This window comes from Rhea pennata, chromosome 1 (assembly GCF_028389875.1).
Source record: "Rhea pennata isolate bPtePen1 chromosome 1, bPtePen1.pri, whole genome shotgun sequence".
Taxonomy (NCBI): Eukaryota; Metazoa; Chordata; class Aves; order Rheiformes; family Rheidae; genus Rhea; species Rhea pennata.
This window is the reverse complement of record NC_084663.1, coordinates 82,075,108-82,090,562: the sequence shown is the minus strand read 5'-3', so window position 1 is coordinate 82,090,562 and position 15,455 is coordinate 82,075,108. Positions and strand designations below refer to the sequence as shown.

Genomic DNA, 15,455 nt, shown 5'->3' with positions numbered 1-15,455 from the left:
TCACACCCTCCTATTTACTGTTTCTAGCCAAGGAATTCTGAGATCTTTAATGCATATTGGAAGAGTTTCCACAAGAGATATACCCCAAAATCTGCCCTATTCCCTGCTCTTTTCCCTCCTAGCTTCCTTCCAAGAACAACACACACCTTGTGGTAAAACAAGGGATTTGAATCAGTTGAACTGAGAGAAGAACTAAGCTTGATATCTTAATTCCTGATATGTCCTGTAATCCTTTCAGCTGTTCTTTAAGGAGTGGACACCAGTATTGGTTATCCAAAGGATGGGGGGGATTAAGGTGGGAGAAGATTTTGCAGTAAAACACATTCTTAATCTGTCAAAAGAAGGAGCACATAGAGATAGCGACAACCGCCTTGAGCTCTTGAAGAGGAGAGTGGGGTTTTGGATAGAGTCCCTTCTCTGTTTTTGTGCATTGTCAAGTTTTGACTTTACAGTAGCTCTTTGCTTAATGTGCCACATTACTACTCCAAGCTACTTAGCACTTTACTTAGCAATGCAGATTGTACTTCACAACCAGGTATCCAAAAACAAAACAAACCCACATATGCATACTGAGATTGAAATCAAGAATAGATTATGCCAAGCTTGTGTGTCTGATATAATCATAAAGTCTCAGCTCATTTTTTAATTAATTATTTTTAATTAACTGATCACTCAAAATACTGCAATCAGTTCACACTTCAAATATGCCTATGGTTTTTCCTCAGTACAAAAATTATACTGAATTGCTTAAGCTGGGGAAGAAAATGATTTATTTAAATCAGTACATAAGATTCTTTCTCAGAAGAGTGGGATCAATTTATTTCAGCCTACTTACAGTCAGCAAAAAGTCTGCTTGAACTGATTAATACAGAACAGTTCTCTGAATATAAGAATATCTACCCAAAGGACTTAGCTTGAGACTAACATACAGTTTTGGTTCTCATATCATGTGTCACCCACCCCTAAGACTAAGGCTTCACGGGCACATGCTGATCCAACGGCTTTTCATTTTGCAGGATAGGATTTTTCTCAACAAGGGGATTTAGTATACTGGTAAAATCGGTTTTAACAGAGTTGTGTGGCTCCTATTCCTGTACTCAGCTTTCACAGGCGCAATCTCTTAGCAAATTTGAAATTAAAAAAGGGCTCACTTTCCTTCTTTAGAAGAACCAGCAAGAAAATCTCTGTTCTTTGGCAGCTGAGTTATACATGAGCTTTATTATCAAGGGACAACAGAAACAAAAGGGGCAGAAATTCCTCAGAAGTAATCCTACTTTTAAGAGAAAATTTAAGATCCTTTCATGCAATGGTCCATCCTCTCTGGCAACATTATCTGTCTTTTCTTCTCAGTAACAGAACCCAGAACAGGGTAATGACATGTATCTACAGCATTTTGCGTTTGTTACTTTCTGATATCTTGCTCAAACTCACCTAAGAGTGTGAAGGAGCGCTTCTGACAATCCCCAGCAAGGAGGTAACTGCAGTCCCCAGCAAAGTTGTAGAACGAACCATCAAAAGTTTTGATGTGATCATTCCCAAAAAGGCTGCAACGGGAAGCTGGTGATTCCAAAAGCAAAGCAGCTGATGATCCTGCATCAAAACATAACATAACTTGCAAAAGAGAACAATAATTCTGTAGTTCGGGAATTTATCTGCTGGAATGTCCTAGAACTTCAGCTCTAGCTTCTAGGCATACTCTTTATCTAACATGACAGTCAGTAGAATCAAACATAGATTTTTATTATATGCATGAGTGAAATGGATTTTTCCCTTTATTTCTACTAACCTAATCTTTGCATGACTAATTTCAGTCCTGACCCTTTAAGGAGTGCCACACATTCATACATTTGTGCCTGTTTGAATCCTATTAAAATCAATAGGGCAGAACAGAAGCTCCATAGTTTGTTCAGTCAAGCCTCACCGAGTTCAATGAGTCTTTGTGATTTCAACACAATGCATATTGCAAGGTAAAGAGCCAAAACGGGTAACCTTAGCAATGTCTCCAGCACTGAACCAGGACTGCAGGATTAGACAGGTGAAGATAAAAAAAATCTTACAGAAGATATAATGAAAATATGTTATGGCTCCTAGGCATTTGGAAATAGATGTGCTTTCCTACCTGATATTACACTGGCAAGCAGTAGCTTTGTTAGCAGCTCTGTGTAGAGGAACATCTGTTAAAATCAAAAGATAGAGATTATAATATTCTTAAGAATATTCTTAATGGTCAAGTCACCATTTTCTATCTTTTTAAAGTTATATTTTAGTTATTTTTGAGGTTCTACTATATTTCAGAAAGCTATTATCCTCATGGACTTTCACAGCAACCCAGCCATACCTCTTAAAAGCAAGTATTTTAGGAGATAAGCTATTCTTTGTTCCCATTTTCAATTCTCATGGTAAGCAAATATAGGCTACCTCTGCAGGAAATGCAACCCAGCATACATATGTGTTCCAATATACACGAGTCAATACAATGCACATACAAAATCCTTCAATATACAGTGTTATTTATAAGACAGCTCAATATGAATAAGCAAACCATTCAGACTGGATCATCCAGCGTGGCCGTATTACAATCCACGTCTGCAGTGTAAGATTTGTGTCCTTCCCTAATGTCCAAGGAGGGAAAGAATACAAAGATTTTGTGGTCTATAAACTATCTTCTGTATTGCCAGGCCTTTAAAAATGATAGTATGATATGAGTGACACGTAGATGGTGAACTATGGAGGCATTCTGTGGCAAGAGATTAGCAGTTAATAGATGAAAGCTATAGGGAGCTCTACATAGGCAAGCTAATTTCAGTAATCATATAAGCCACTACAGACTCCCGAACATATCATACTTCAATATATTAATTCCAGGAGATCAGACACATCTTTACTTAGAAGAACCTTCCAGTTAGAGACCTGAATACGTTTCACAGACACAAACTCTGCTTCTTTTTGATGTCTGTAGCATAGGTCCCATTCACAGCTATATAAATGAAAGCAGAATTTGCCTTATTTACAAAAGAAAGGAAAAGAAAGATCTATTTAAAAAGTGAGTCTAATATAATGCTGCTGATGCCTACCTGACATAAGGCTACTAATCCTGTAAGAGAGCTAAGAAATGGTAACAGCATAGAAGTGTGACTACAAAATAATAATAAAGAAAACTATAGGCATTATTCTAAGATTACACACTTACTGGTGTATTTTTGGTAATTGTACTGCATTACTGTGACTGAATTTGATATTGTTTTTTGTTTTTTAATTCCTTGACTTTAAAAATAGGCAAAGATTAAAAATACATATACATATATATATATATATAATGATTATATGTATGTGTGTGTGTATATATATATATATATATACACACACACATATATATACATATAAATCTTTTCTTTCTCCTTCCCATTGCCCTTTCTGTCCTAAACTGTCCCTTTCAAGTTTTCCCCGATTCTAATACAGAACATCTCACCAACAAATGAGAATGAAGTCAGTAAGATCTGCCAGTACATAACTATGTATAATTTTATCATTGGTTTAAATATAAATGAATATACCTTCCTTTGTGTGAGATTCCAATGGCACATGGAAAAAAAAGCTCCTCCAGTTGCCAGCTTCAGTCTATAACGCCATCGTTCCAATGTTCTTTCAGCAGACAAGACTGGAAAGGATTTGGTCTGAAATTTCTTGTTTTTCTACAAGCCAGGAACTCTTGTTCACTTAAAAGGAAAGATAAAGAGTCAACGTCATATCCGTCTAATTCTCAAGACAATAGTTTGAACAGCTATCGTATAAATCAGTCGCCTTAATTGCCAAAAAGTTACAATGAAAGGAAACAGTACTAAAAACTTACATGACAAATAAGTCTTTGAAATATATTTTGCATGTGTACGTGTGAGAAATCCCACTGGCTGAGCCAATAGGTGGCATATTTATTTGAAAGAGCATTGTTAAAGAGGAACAAGGATGCTACATGCCTCAGAGACCACAGAGCTATGCAGTATTTCATCCTGCCACAATTGCTTTATAGGAAAATGGGGGAAAAAATACAGAGCTAGGAAAGGAAAGGCATGTCTTGCACACAAGCAATTCTGAGAATAAAGTGAGTGTGCTCCCTGCACACAGTTCTTATAAAACCAAAAGCGCAGCATATAAATACAAAGACATTATGGTATGAACATTTCTTCCTCCAGAAATTTTCCTTTATGATCTATAGGGATGATTAGGTTGATCCTTGAAGCACAGTGATGGAATATTTTTGAGACAATTTAGGTGATTAATCTTCTTAGTTCAAGAAGTTTTAAAACTTGTCAGTCATTCTTATTTATCTTGTATGAATTCTTCCTGACCTGCACATTGAAAGGCTCTGTTACAGCTACCAATTAACATAAATAAAGAAATAGAGAGCAAATTGTCTCTTTCCATGTGAAAAGCCGAAGAGCAGTGTTTTAGAACGAATACTTTGTCAGTCAGATGCTCTTGTGTTTCCTCCAGCAGCAGTAGGGTCTGCCGCTGACCACATCCACAGAAATACTAGGCCCACACCAGCAAGAATCTGAGTAGTTTCCAGAGAACATGCACGAAAAAGTCACTTGTGTGCAGAAACCTGTTGCATACTGCAACTATGGCCTTTGTTGTACTTCCACAGACATCCTTCCAGGATGGGCTCCTACCAATTCCTACTGCTTTAATAAAATGCCAGTGTTATATCCTTAGCTTCTGCCCAAAGTGCTCCTCTGCCTTTAAAAAGGAAAAAATATGCAAGTTGAGTCTTTTAAAATTGTTTATTTGGCAGAAATGCCAAAGACATGTAAGGAGGTATGGCCAGATACAACAGAAAAAGCAGGGAACCATAAGATAAAGGTAAAAGCAGGGATTTTGATCCTGTTGAAATCTGTAGACTAGGATTTCACAACTAGATGGTTGAAACCTGACATTACTGTTACAGAGAAGGACTAAAAATCCTCCATGTGATACGGTATTGAAGGCTGAGGTTGTATCTGAGTAACAGGCACAAACATGGCAAGTGATCACACAAAACAGGCAAGATGCCCTTTTTTTTTCTCTTAGTTTCACTCCTCTTTTTTGCTTTTGTATGAAGGAAGAGGAACAGTGTTGACTAGGATCCACTCTTCTCTCTTGTGTCCAGCTGCCAAATCTTAGCAGGTCCTAGATGCCTTTGAGATTTCGGGCTTTAGTGATGACAGGGAGATATTCCTGAAATTTTTCATTAATGGGAGATGCTTCCTGAATATTATTTGTGACATGAGGAATAAGATTTCCTATCACCATGACATTCTCCTTCTAGATTTAACCCTTACAGTGCCTAAGCCTTGCATAAACCTCTTCATTTGGTCACTTCCCTAGCAAATTCAAATGGAGCTTTGATTCACTGTTTTTTGTTTGGCACCTACAGAAGATAGAATGCCATTCCCTTCAAATATTCTTTAAAAAAAAAAAAAAAAAAAAAAAAAAAAAGTTTTTAGTGTGGTGGCTGAGGTTGTCCTTTACTAGTTTTTGTGTCTTTATACACAGAAAAACATAATCTAGAACATCATTTAGAGAGAGAGAGTAAAGAATAGAAAAGTCTGAAAGTGTTGGAAGTTGCTTTGGAGAGCAGCAGACAGCATGCAGGCAGATTACCGCACTTCTGTTGAACCTGAAAACATCACACACTTTTACCTGCATAATCAGAGCCTTGGTTTACGCCAGTGTTCGTTTTATGACTCCTACTGCCAGCATTTAATAGATGGTTCAGATAAGCTAGACATCATGACACCTCTTAAGTGTCTTAGACACAGACCTTGGAGGATATAAAGAAAATTAATTGAGCAAGACACACAAAGAACAAACTTCCTTTTTTTCCTCTCCTGGCTCAGTTTTATGCCAAAAGGGGAAATTGTAATTAAAGAGCATGTTTACTGGCTGATATTGTACATTGTTCAAGTATAAAACCCAGTGATGTTTGTGCAGATCTGACATGTAATTTTAAAAATAATACACCTGAGACACAGGAGGAAATATAAAACACTACATACTGTCGCTGGAAAGCCCCATATAGCCAGTTTCTGTCACATGAGAGGATTTTGAGAAAAATTGTAGATAAAACTACTTTTTATTTCATTGTTGCACAGTACTCAAACAAGTCAGATATGTACTAGTATTTATATAATACTATGTATTAAGACATTTAACATCATGCCATATTTGTCATCAGATTTGTAATACAGGCAATTATGTAGGCAAAGTGCTTGTATTTTGAAACTTACATTGTAAGTAAGCGCAGGAATAGTGATGAAACATATAGGACCTAAGTAGCGAAAGTGATCCCTTAAAGCCTAGTGAATTTAGATTCTGCACTTAGCAACCAGCAAATTAGATAAGGCAATAGAAGCAACACAGGAATAGTCACTTTAAGACTGTTGAAAAGATCCAAACTTATCTGCCACAGGAAGAATTCATTTAACTTAAAGAAAGTATATAATTAATCCCAAATAGTTTAAATAACCTTTCTCTTTTTTTCTAAAATTGTGTATTAAGAGGGGAATAATCCAGTCTAGGAGGTCAACACAGATTTTGAGCCTTTTGAGCCAACTAATCTGAAGAATTCACCATGATTCTGACCTGCCGTAAGCACATTGAGCTGAAGTACTCTATACTGGGCAAAGTATGTTTCCATAAAATTAACCACCAGGATCCAAAATAAATTTCAGCAACAAACAGCAGAATATATAACTCTTGAGGTGACCAGAAAGTCAGTTTGGAAAACTAAACATTGCCATCTGTTCCATATCAGTGAGCTGAGTGTGCTTCAGTGCATCTTTCGGTCTATCAGTAATTCATACCTTTCTGAGCATGGGAGGAGGAGTAGGAAAATTTTCCAAGTCAACAACTGGTTATGTCGCTGGTGTTGGCAATAGGGTTTTGGAGTCTATGATCATAGGACATGGTTTGAAGATCAGCAACTGGTGGGGAGAGATGGGATTCACCTCACCAAGCAGGGCACATGTGTCTTTGCCAACAGGTTGGCCAGCCTGGTAAAGAGGGCTTTAAACTAGGTAGGAAGGAGGAGGAGGGGTGTCATAGAGAGAGGGTAGTCAATAAAACACAACTCGGGCTGGGGGGCCTCCAATGGGTACATGCAGCTGGGGATGTGCGTTTGGAATGTGGCTATGGGGGACCCCCTTACACCCTTCCTGGGAAACCTGCAGGCATGACTGCCTCTCTGAAATGCCTGTACACCAATGCACAGAGCATGGAGAACAGAAAGGAGGAACTAGAGAGCTGTGTGCAGTCACAGGGCCATGATCCCATTGCAATTACAGAGACATAGTGGGATAGCTCGCATGACTGGAATATTGCCATGGATGGCTACATGCTTCTTAGGAAAGACAGGCCAGGAAGGTGAGGTAGTGCAGTTGTTCTTTATGTGAGAGAGCAACTGGAATGCATCGAGCTCTGCCTAGGGATGGAGGAGAAGGCAATCAAGAGCTCATGGGTGAAGATCAAAGGGCAGGCTAACACAGGGGACACTGTTGTGGGTGTCTACTACAGGCCACCTGACCAGGAAGAGGAAGTTGATGAGGCCTTCTACAGACAGCTAGAAGGAGCCTCATGATCACAGGCCCTGGTTCTCTTGGGAGACTTCAACCACCCTGACATCTGCTGGTGGGACTACAAAGCAAGGCACAAACAGTCCAGGAGGCTCCTGCAGAGCATCGATGATAACTTCTTGTCACAAGTGGTGGAGGAGCCTGCGAGGAAGGGTGTCCTGCTGGACCTTGCCCTAACCAACAGAGAGGGACTGGCTGGAGAAGTGCAGGTTGGGGGCAGCCTTGGCTGCAGTGACCACGAGATGGTGGAGTTCAGGATCCTGTGTGAAAGAATTAAGGCAATAAGCAGGATTGCAACCCTGGACTTCAGTAGAGCGGACTTTGGGCTCTTCAGAGACCTACTGGAAGAATCTCATGGGTTAAGGCCCTAGAAGGAAGGGGGGTCCAGGAGAGCTGGCTGGTATTCAAACATAATTTCCTCCAAGCCCAAGAGTGGTGCATCCCAAGGAGAAAGAAGTCCATCAAAGGGAGCAGGAGAGCTGCATGGACGAGCAAGGAGCTCCTGGCAAAACTCCAACAGAAGAGGAAAGTAAATAGGCAGAATTACTGAATGCCTTCTTTGCTTCAGTCTTCACTGCTAAGGGCAGCCCTCAAGAATCCCACAGCCAGGATGTAAGAGAGAAAGTCTGGAGAAAGGAAGAGTTTCCTTTGATTGAGGAGGATAGCATTAAAGACCTTCTGGGCAAGCTTGACATCCACAAATCCATGGGCCTGGATGGAATGCACCCACGGGTACTGAGGGAGCTGGCAGATGTTGTTGCCAGGCCACTCTCCATCATCTTTGAAAAGTCACGGAGAACAGGAGAGGTACGTGAGGCCTGGAAGAAAGCCAGTGTCACTCCAGTCTTCAAAAAGGGCAAGAAGGAGGAGCCAGGCAACCACAGGCCAGTCAACCTCACCTCCATCCCCATAAAAGGTGAAGGAACAGTTCCTCCTGGATGTCATCTCTAAGCACATGAAGGACAAGAAAGTGATCGGGAGTAGCCAGCATGGATTCACCAAGGGGAAATCATGCTTAACCAATCTGATAGCCTTCTGTGGTGGGATGACTGGCTGGGCAGATGAGGGGAGAGCAGTGGGTGTTGTGTGCCTTGACTTCAGCAAGGCTTTTGACAGTCTCCCATAACATCCTTCGAGGCAAGCTCAGGAAGTGTGGGTCAGACGAGTGGACAGTGAGGTGGATGGAGAACTGGCTGAAAGGCAGAGCTCAGAGGATTGTGCTCAGTGGCATGGAGTCCAGCTGAGGGCCTGTAGCTAGCAGTGTCCCCCAAGGCTCAGTACTGGGTCCCATCCTGTTCAAGTTTTTCATCAGTGACCTGGATGAAGAGACAGAGTGCCTCCTCAGCTAGTTGGCCGATGATACCATACTGGCTGATACATCAGAGGGCTGTGCTGCCATTCAGAGGGACCTTGACAGGCTAAAGAATTGAGTGGAGAGGAACATCTTGTGGTTTAAAAAGAGCAAGTGCAGGTTCCTGCACCTAGGGAGGAGTAACCCTATGCACCCGTATATGCTGGGGGCTGACCCACTGGAGAGCACCTCTGCAGAGACCTGGGAGTGCTGGTGGATGACAAGTTGACTGTGCCCTTCTGGCCAGGAAGGCCAGTGGTATCCTGGGATGCATTAGGAAGAGTGTTGCCAGCAGGTCAAGGGAGGTGATCCTGCCCCTCTGCTCAGCCCTGGTGAGGCCTCGAGTACTGCATCCAGTTCTGGGCTCCCCACGACAAGAGAGATATGGAACTACTGGAGAGAGTCCAGTGTAGGGCTATGAAGATGATCAGAGGGCTGGAGCATCTCTCCTACAAGGAATGACTGCAAGAGCTGGGCCTGTTTAGGCTGCAGAAGGGAAGACTGGGAGCGGATCTTATCAATACCTATAAATACCTGAACAGAAGGTGTCAAGGGGATGCGGCTGGACTCATATGTGGTGCCAGGCAACAGGACAAGAGGCAATGGGCACAAACTGAAACACAGGAAGTTCCACCTGAATATAAGCTCCTCTGAAAAATGAGGGGAATATCCCAGGCATCAATTACCCATGTTTTGTATTTGTAAACCCTCAGCCTCAGGATATCCCTTCTGCATCTTGGGAAGTTCACTAGACAAAACAAACACTTTGGCATGCTTCCCTGTGACTGTGCAAGACACCAAACAATGGAGTTAATGAAGATAATCCCTCTTATTACCAATCAAACTCCCCAGGTTCAAAAAAAACAACTGATTTCTAGCAAGGAGGCAAGGGAGCACCTGTGAGGAGCTCCGCTAAAGCCAGAGCATTCCCTGGGGTTATCTTTCAAGTTCTCTGATCCTAAAGAACCCATGGCTTTACAGAATGAAGCAAGTATCTGAAATGCTACCAGAAAGTTTTTCAGCATAGCTTAGTTTCCAGACTACTGGACTATAAATTGACCATACAGCAGCCTAATCAGTGCTTCATTTTGCTTCAGCCTCATTTGTCCTACCCACAGTCGTAAAGTTTCGGGCTTACATGTCAAGTTGCATCCAGTTATCTGAGCAAAGCATCAGAGCAAATCATCTCCCTCCTGTGCAAGGATCTTGCTACACATGTCTAGGAGGCACATATCTTCATCCGGTGCTTTGCTGAAATCAGTGGCGCTGCTCTAGTTTGTGCTAACTGAAAAAGCCAAGAGCCTCACAAATTTGTGTGTCAAAGAGTTACCGAAAGCTTTAATCTTGCCTTAGTTGGACAATTCATTTATTAGAATTTTTATGAAACTTTGTGAATTTGACCTCCTATCCTGCTCTAACTTAAATGCTCCATAAAAAAAATGAAGGAGCAGGGGAGAGATTATTTATTTGTCCCTTATATAAATCAGGTACCTGCGTGAGAATATATGTTTGATTCTACTTCTCAGACAGCCATATGAGTTAGCAGTCCCAGGAATGTGGTGCTCCTACAACAGAGCACCAAGCCTATAGCACAAGAAGGGGATCTTGCATGTTTAGTCTCCTCCTATAAGAGTTTGAAAGCAGTTGTTCATTTTTCTTTCTCTTTTGCTTGTTAATGGCTTAATCTTCTCATATTGGGTTGAAATTTCCTGCACCCAGGGAAACAGCTACAGTGAATTCAGCTATTCTTTTTTTTTTTTTTTTTTTTTTTTTTTGCCCCTCTCCTCCGGGATTGTGATTTTCATATTCCCATTTCTGTTAATCAGTCAAAACTCTAGCATCATTGATTTACGCAGTGTATTATTTATAGCTTTTCTGAGCAAGATACTCAATACATGTATGTCAATCACTTCACCAGCCCCCACAATTACCCTGTGGGATGCTTCCTATTCATCTAGCGGGCTCCAGATGCAGCAAACATAAGTATCCCAGTAATACTTGAACTTCAGCAATGACATCAGGCCCTGACCAGTCAACCACCACCATGTCAGCCTTACACTGCTAAAAATGATAAACACAATGAGAGGGAATGCTTCCATTAAGATAACAGAGAAAGCCTGAATTTTGCATGAGGTCATGTCAGTTAAAAAAAAAAAAAAAAAAAAAAAAAAGTGCTTTAAAAGCAGTTAATTCCTCCCTCTGAGATTAAATTTGTCTAAATGCCCAACTGCTAAAATGCCTCTAAATGAAACCATGACCAGCTCACACTTCTGGGCTCTGGGTCTGTGAAACAGTAGCAGTAATGATTCACCCTACAACATTATATACACAGTAGAGTAATTCTTTACCAACTTAGCCAAAGTCACCTGCAGATACATACCAAGATCGCCAAATCCCTTTTATACTAAAAACATCCACAGTTAGTCTTTGAACTGGAATGTCTGGGTTTTGGTAAACTTGTGAGGTTTAAAGTAAACCTAACGCTTGATTGATGGTCCTGGAGCAGAGGCATCAGCTGCATCACAGAAGCAGGAGGAGGCCAACAGAACAAAAGTGTTTTTCAAAACAAAAGTTTCGAGCAGATATCAGACAAAACAGTCTTACCTCTGTGTGCCATTCAGGCAGAAAGGTGAGAGCCAAAGTCCAGGTACCCCTAGGGGATTAAGTGCCTTGAACACATGCATATATAAACAAGTGTGTATATATATTTGTGCATCACATCTGTTCTGATAGGAAAATATTAATGCACAGAGAAAAGAGCAGAAGTAAGTGGGAATGGTGAAGGGACTGAGAGACTCCTTTAGGGTGGGCAGTTGGCTGCAAACATAGCTCATGAGGCACCTGGAAAGCAACAGCAGGAGAGCAGGCTGCAAAGAAACTTTGCAGTTCCTTATTTTTCCCATTTAAAAGGTTATAGTCAGTGCAATGCAGGAGGGCAGCTCAGCCCTCCAGATAAGTAGTTCTTTTTTTAGCAAAGATCTGAACTCTTCAGAGGATGGGTGGCAAGCACATACCATTGTTTACGTCTGGGAAAGCCATTGAGTGATACTGTATTAAGTAAAATAAACAATTCTGAAGCAAATTCAATAACCCAATATTTCCACTGAGACCCTTCTCCGCTTAACGTCTTCTTTTTTAAAAAAAAAAAAAAGAAAAAAAAAGAAAACATACTCTCTCATGTGCTTGTGGTCAGTTCACAGGATGGTCAGTGTTACGATCCTTTGAGGTTAATTCAACAACTTTTTAAAGGGCACATGAAAAATTAAGGAAGTTTTAAAATATTTCTAAATTTACATAAACTTCTTGCAACCAGTCTCTTGATTTTGAATCACCTGCTTTATAAATGCCCATGCTTTTATTCCTAGGCTAAAGGCAAATCCCCTGTTGGTATAAATCCACTTATTTCAGCAGGTATGACAACAGAAACAATAGCCTACAAAACAGTTGTAACACATAGCAGTGTTTTTTCTGCAGAATGAAGTCTTTCTTTTACAGAAGGGACAGACACAGATACTGCTGCTGATTTACTGCTTGAGAATCTATTTCCTCCCTCTCCTCTTCAGTAATACTACAGCAACGATATTTACTGTATTTACCTCACAAGGGATAACAGGGATAAATTAGTTAACTCACAGCTTCTATTCATATTGTACAGTTGGCCCAAAGTCCTAGGCAGTTTACTAATGAGAGACTTCACTAATGACAGGTTTCCCAAGATGCTCCTGCAAGAGTTCAAGTATACATCCTTTACTAAATTTCTAGGGTTCTAACTGTTAAGTGTCTTTCCACTGTCCCACTCAGACAGTGTACAAAGCCAGGGGAGCTTCTGTGTTTGAGGCTGACCCCTGTAGAATTGTCCTAAATTAATTCTTGCTGAAACAAGAATACTATCAAGTTTGATTTAACATTGCAAACAGTTGATAAATTGTTCCACTCTGCAGAAAATGCACACTGCAACCCTGGCTTCAGTTAGTCTAGTTGTGGTTTTCAGACAGTGAATAATATCAGAACTGAAGAAACATCTTTTAAACAGATACTCTCCACTCACCTGCCTGCATAGTGAGATAGAGTCAGTTTTTAATCTTCTATTTATTAAATTAAATCAGCTGAGCATCTCCACTGTCTCCCTAGAGAATGCTGACCCTCATCCCCCTGGTATTTTAAATGGTTTCATGGCTTTCCTCTACTACACTCCATGCAGAAACCAGAACTTGATCTCATGCTCCAGTATCTGACACAGATGCTACTCCTATAAACGTAATAGTCTTCCTGGTTCATATGCCTTCTGCCCTCATCAGTATTTTATACCAGGATGCTGATGCATAACATTAACAGCACAGGGCCAGGGATAGATGCCATTGGGACTCTGCTAAAAACAAACTTTCTTCTTTAAGCTATGTTTAAGCAAGGTGACAAGTGTTCTGTTGGGTTTTTTTTTTCTGTTTTTTTTTTTTATTATTTGTTTGTTTGTTTGTTTGTTTGTTTTGCATCATTCCAGGTTTTATCACCCAAATCACATTATGGCAAGCCTTAAAGGAAGCTAAATATGTTGCATTAATACTATTTGCCAAAGTTATGATCTCACTAAAGATTTACGAGGCTCTTTAGACACAATCTATTTTTCATAAAGCCACCAAAATTCATAAAAAGCTCAATAGCATATTATAACTACTGATCTATCCAGATCCTTTAAAACTCTTAAATATAAATTATTTGGCTCCATTGATTTAAAATATGTAACTTAAATTTACAGTGACATTTGGCAAGGCAATTAAAAGTATGCTGGCTGCCCTTGTAAGTAATGAGAACAACATAATTCCCTAATGAAAATTCCTCATATTAAGAACAAATTATTCTTGATATATAAAAAGATTATCATGCTGTCAAAGTACAGGTGACAAGAAATATTAATCATAAGGGGATTTTAGCCATTAGATTCTTTTTCCAATGATTTCAACTTTCCTATCTGTACTAGAGTTTTAATCACAGTGTTCATATTCTTGATCACTTAGAAAAATAGTTATACATGCTTTCAAGCTCATTGACTAAATTCACTTTTAAATATGGGTTATAAAAGGGAAATTTCTCTGACTAAATACTACTACATCCTTTCTAGTGTCAGGAAACAGCTACCAAACAGCTGTAAAAGACTGGCAGGAGTGATAGATTGCATATAGATGCCATCTCACATGGAACAAGTGAGTTTCTGAGAGTCTCAAACAGAAAGAAATCTTGGCCTATGGAGGGCTTTTTTTCCACTAAATCAGTGGAGCTAGGACTCTACTTGAAACACTTATTCCATTTTCTTAGTCTCTTTTGAGAAAGAAGTCATATCCACATACAACCTTTCCACTTAGCTCACTTTTTTAATGCTGCAAGAAACAACCTACTGTAATAATAAGCAAATCATTAAGCAGAAATCATGTGCTTCTCTTTCTGAAACATCGATTTACCCTAGTACAAGACAGAGCATGTTACTCATTGTGGAGGACAATTAAGTTGCAGAAACATTCACTGCTCACGGGAAACAACTGGCACCATTATGCGTTCATCAAATCTATGTCTTATGAGCATTCCCCACCAGCACCCTTCCCCCCCCAACTCATCTAATATAAACATGGGGGGTGCAACAAAAGCTCAGATTCTGAAATTAGTCTCCAGCTACATTTTTTTCCTTATATATTTGGATACAATACATATTCCAAAATCTCCAAACTGATACAAGAACTATGAAATCCTAGAATTAGAATTTGGCTCTTTTTTCCTTGTTTTTTGATTTTCTATAATCTTAGACTTGTATTTACAAGATTTTCTTCACAAACATGAAAGCTAGAAATTAAGACACAAAAGAAAGTCAAGATATTCACAGAAACTCCTTGTTCCTATAGCTAGCACGCAACAAAAAGAAAAACCTCCAAATACTCTAAGATTCCCAATAACAACAGATAAGTTGACAATGCAGATACAAGAATGGTGGGGATGGAGAGGTTCCTAGTCTACTGGACAATTACAAAAAATATGGAACTTTTAAACTAAAATTGCATTACAAATTCAAAAATATTCTTTAAGTCCAAGTTGAAGACTATTTTGACAAAAAGAGCAATATTCAAATGCATTGATTTTTCATGGTTTGGAGCAGGACAAAAAGCTGTGTGCAAAATTTATAGCCTGATAAAAGTTTAGCTTCTGAACGGCCTCAAAACTGAGAGCTACCTAGTGCTCACTTTTTGCTTCAAGCCTGTTTCCAAAGATTTTATCTTTAGAATGACATAAAATATGACTGTATCTTGCTCATCTGATGTTTGATATAAGGGGCTCAAATAGTTCAGAAAACAAGGCACAGTTAAAAATTATGCTTACCTTCTGCATCAAACAGAAGTAAGCAGAACATGCTTTTTTCCTCCTCTAACTTAGAAAAAATACATGGCATTTAGAAGGAAAAGTGCCTGAGGATTAATACGAGCACAGATATATCTTTTCAGATTTTATTTACT

The 15,455-nt window shown here is 39.7% G+C and overlaps 1 protein-coding gene across 1 annotated transcript in view; it reads right to left on the bottom strand.

Moving 5' to 3' along the window:
• VWF (von Willebrand factor) overlaps positions 1-3,677 on the bottom strand; it is a 138,305-nt gene extending 134,628 nt beyond the window's left edge. The window contains exons 1-3 of the mRNA XM_062593145.1: positions 3,555-3,677; positions 2,120-2,174; positions 1,432-1,590 (exon numbers count right to left, since the gene is read on the bottom strand). Of these exons, the coding sequence (XP_062449129.1) occupies positions 1,432-1,590; positions 2,120-2,174; positions 3,555-3,584 (244 nt within the window). The 5' untranslated portion in view covers positions 3,585-3,677. The remainder of the gene's footprint in view (positions 1-1,431; positions 1,591-2,119; positions 2,175-3,554) is intronic.
• Between the last annotated feature and the right edge of the window lie 11,778 nt (positions 3,678-15,455).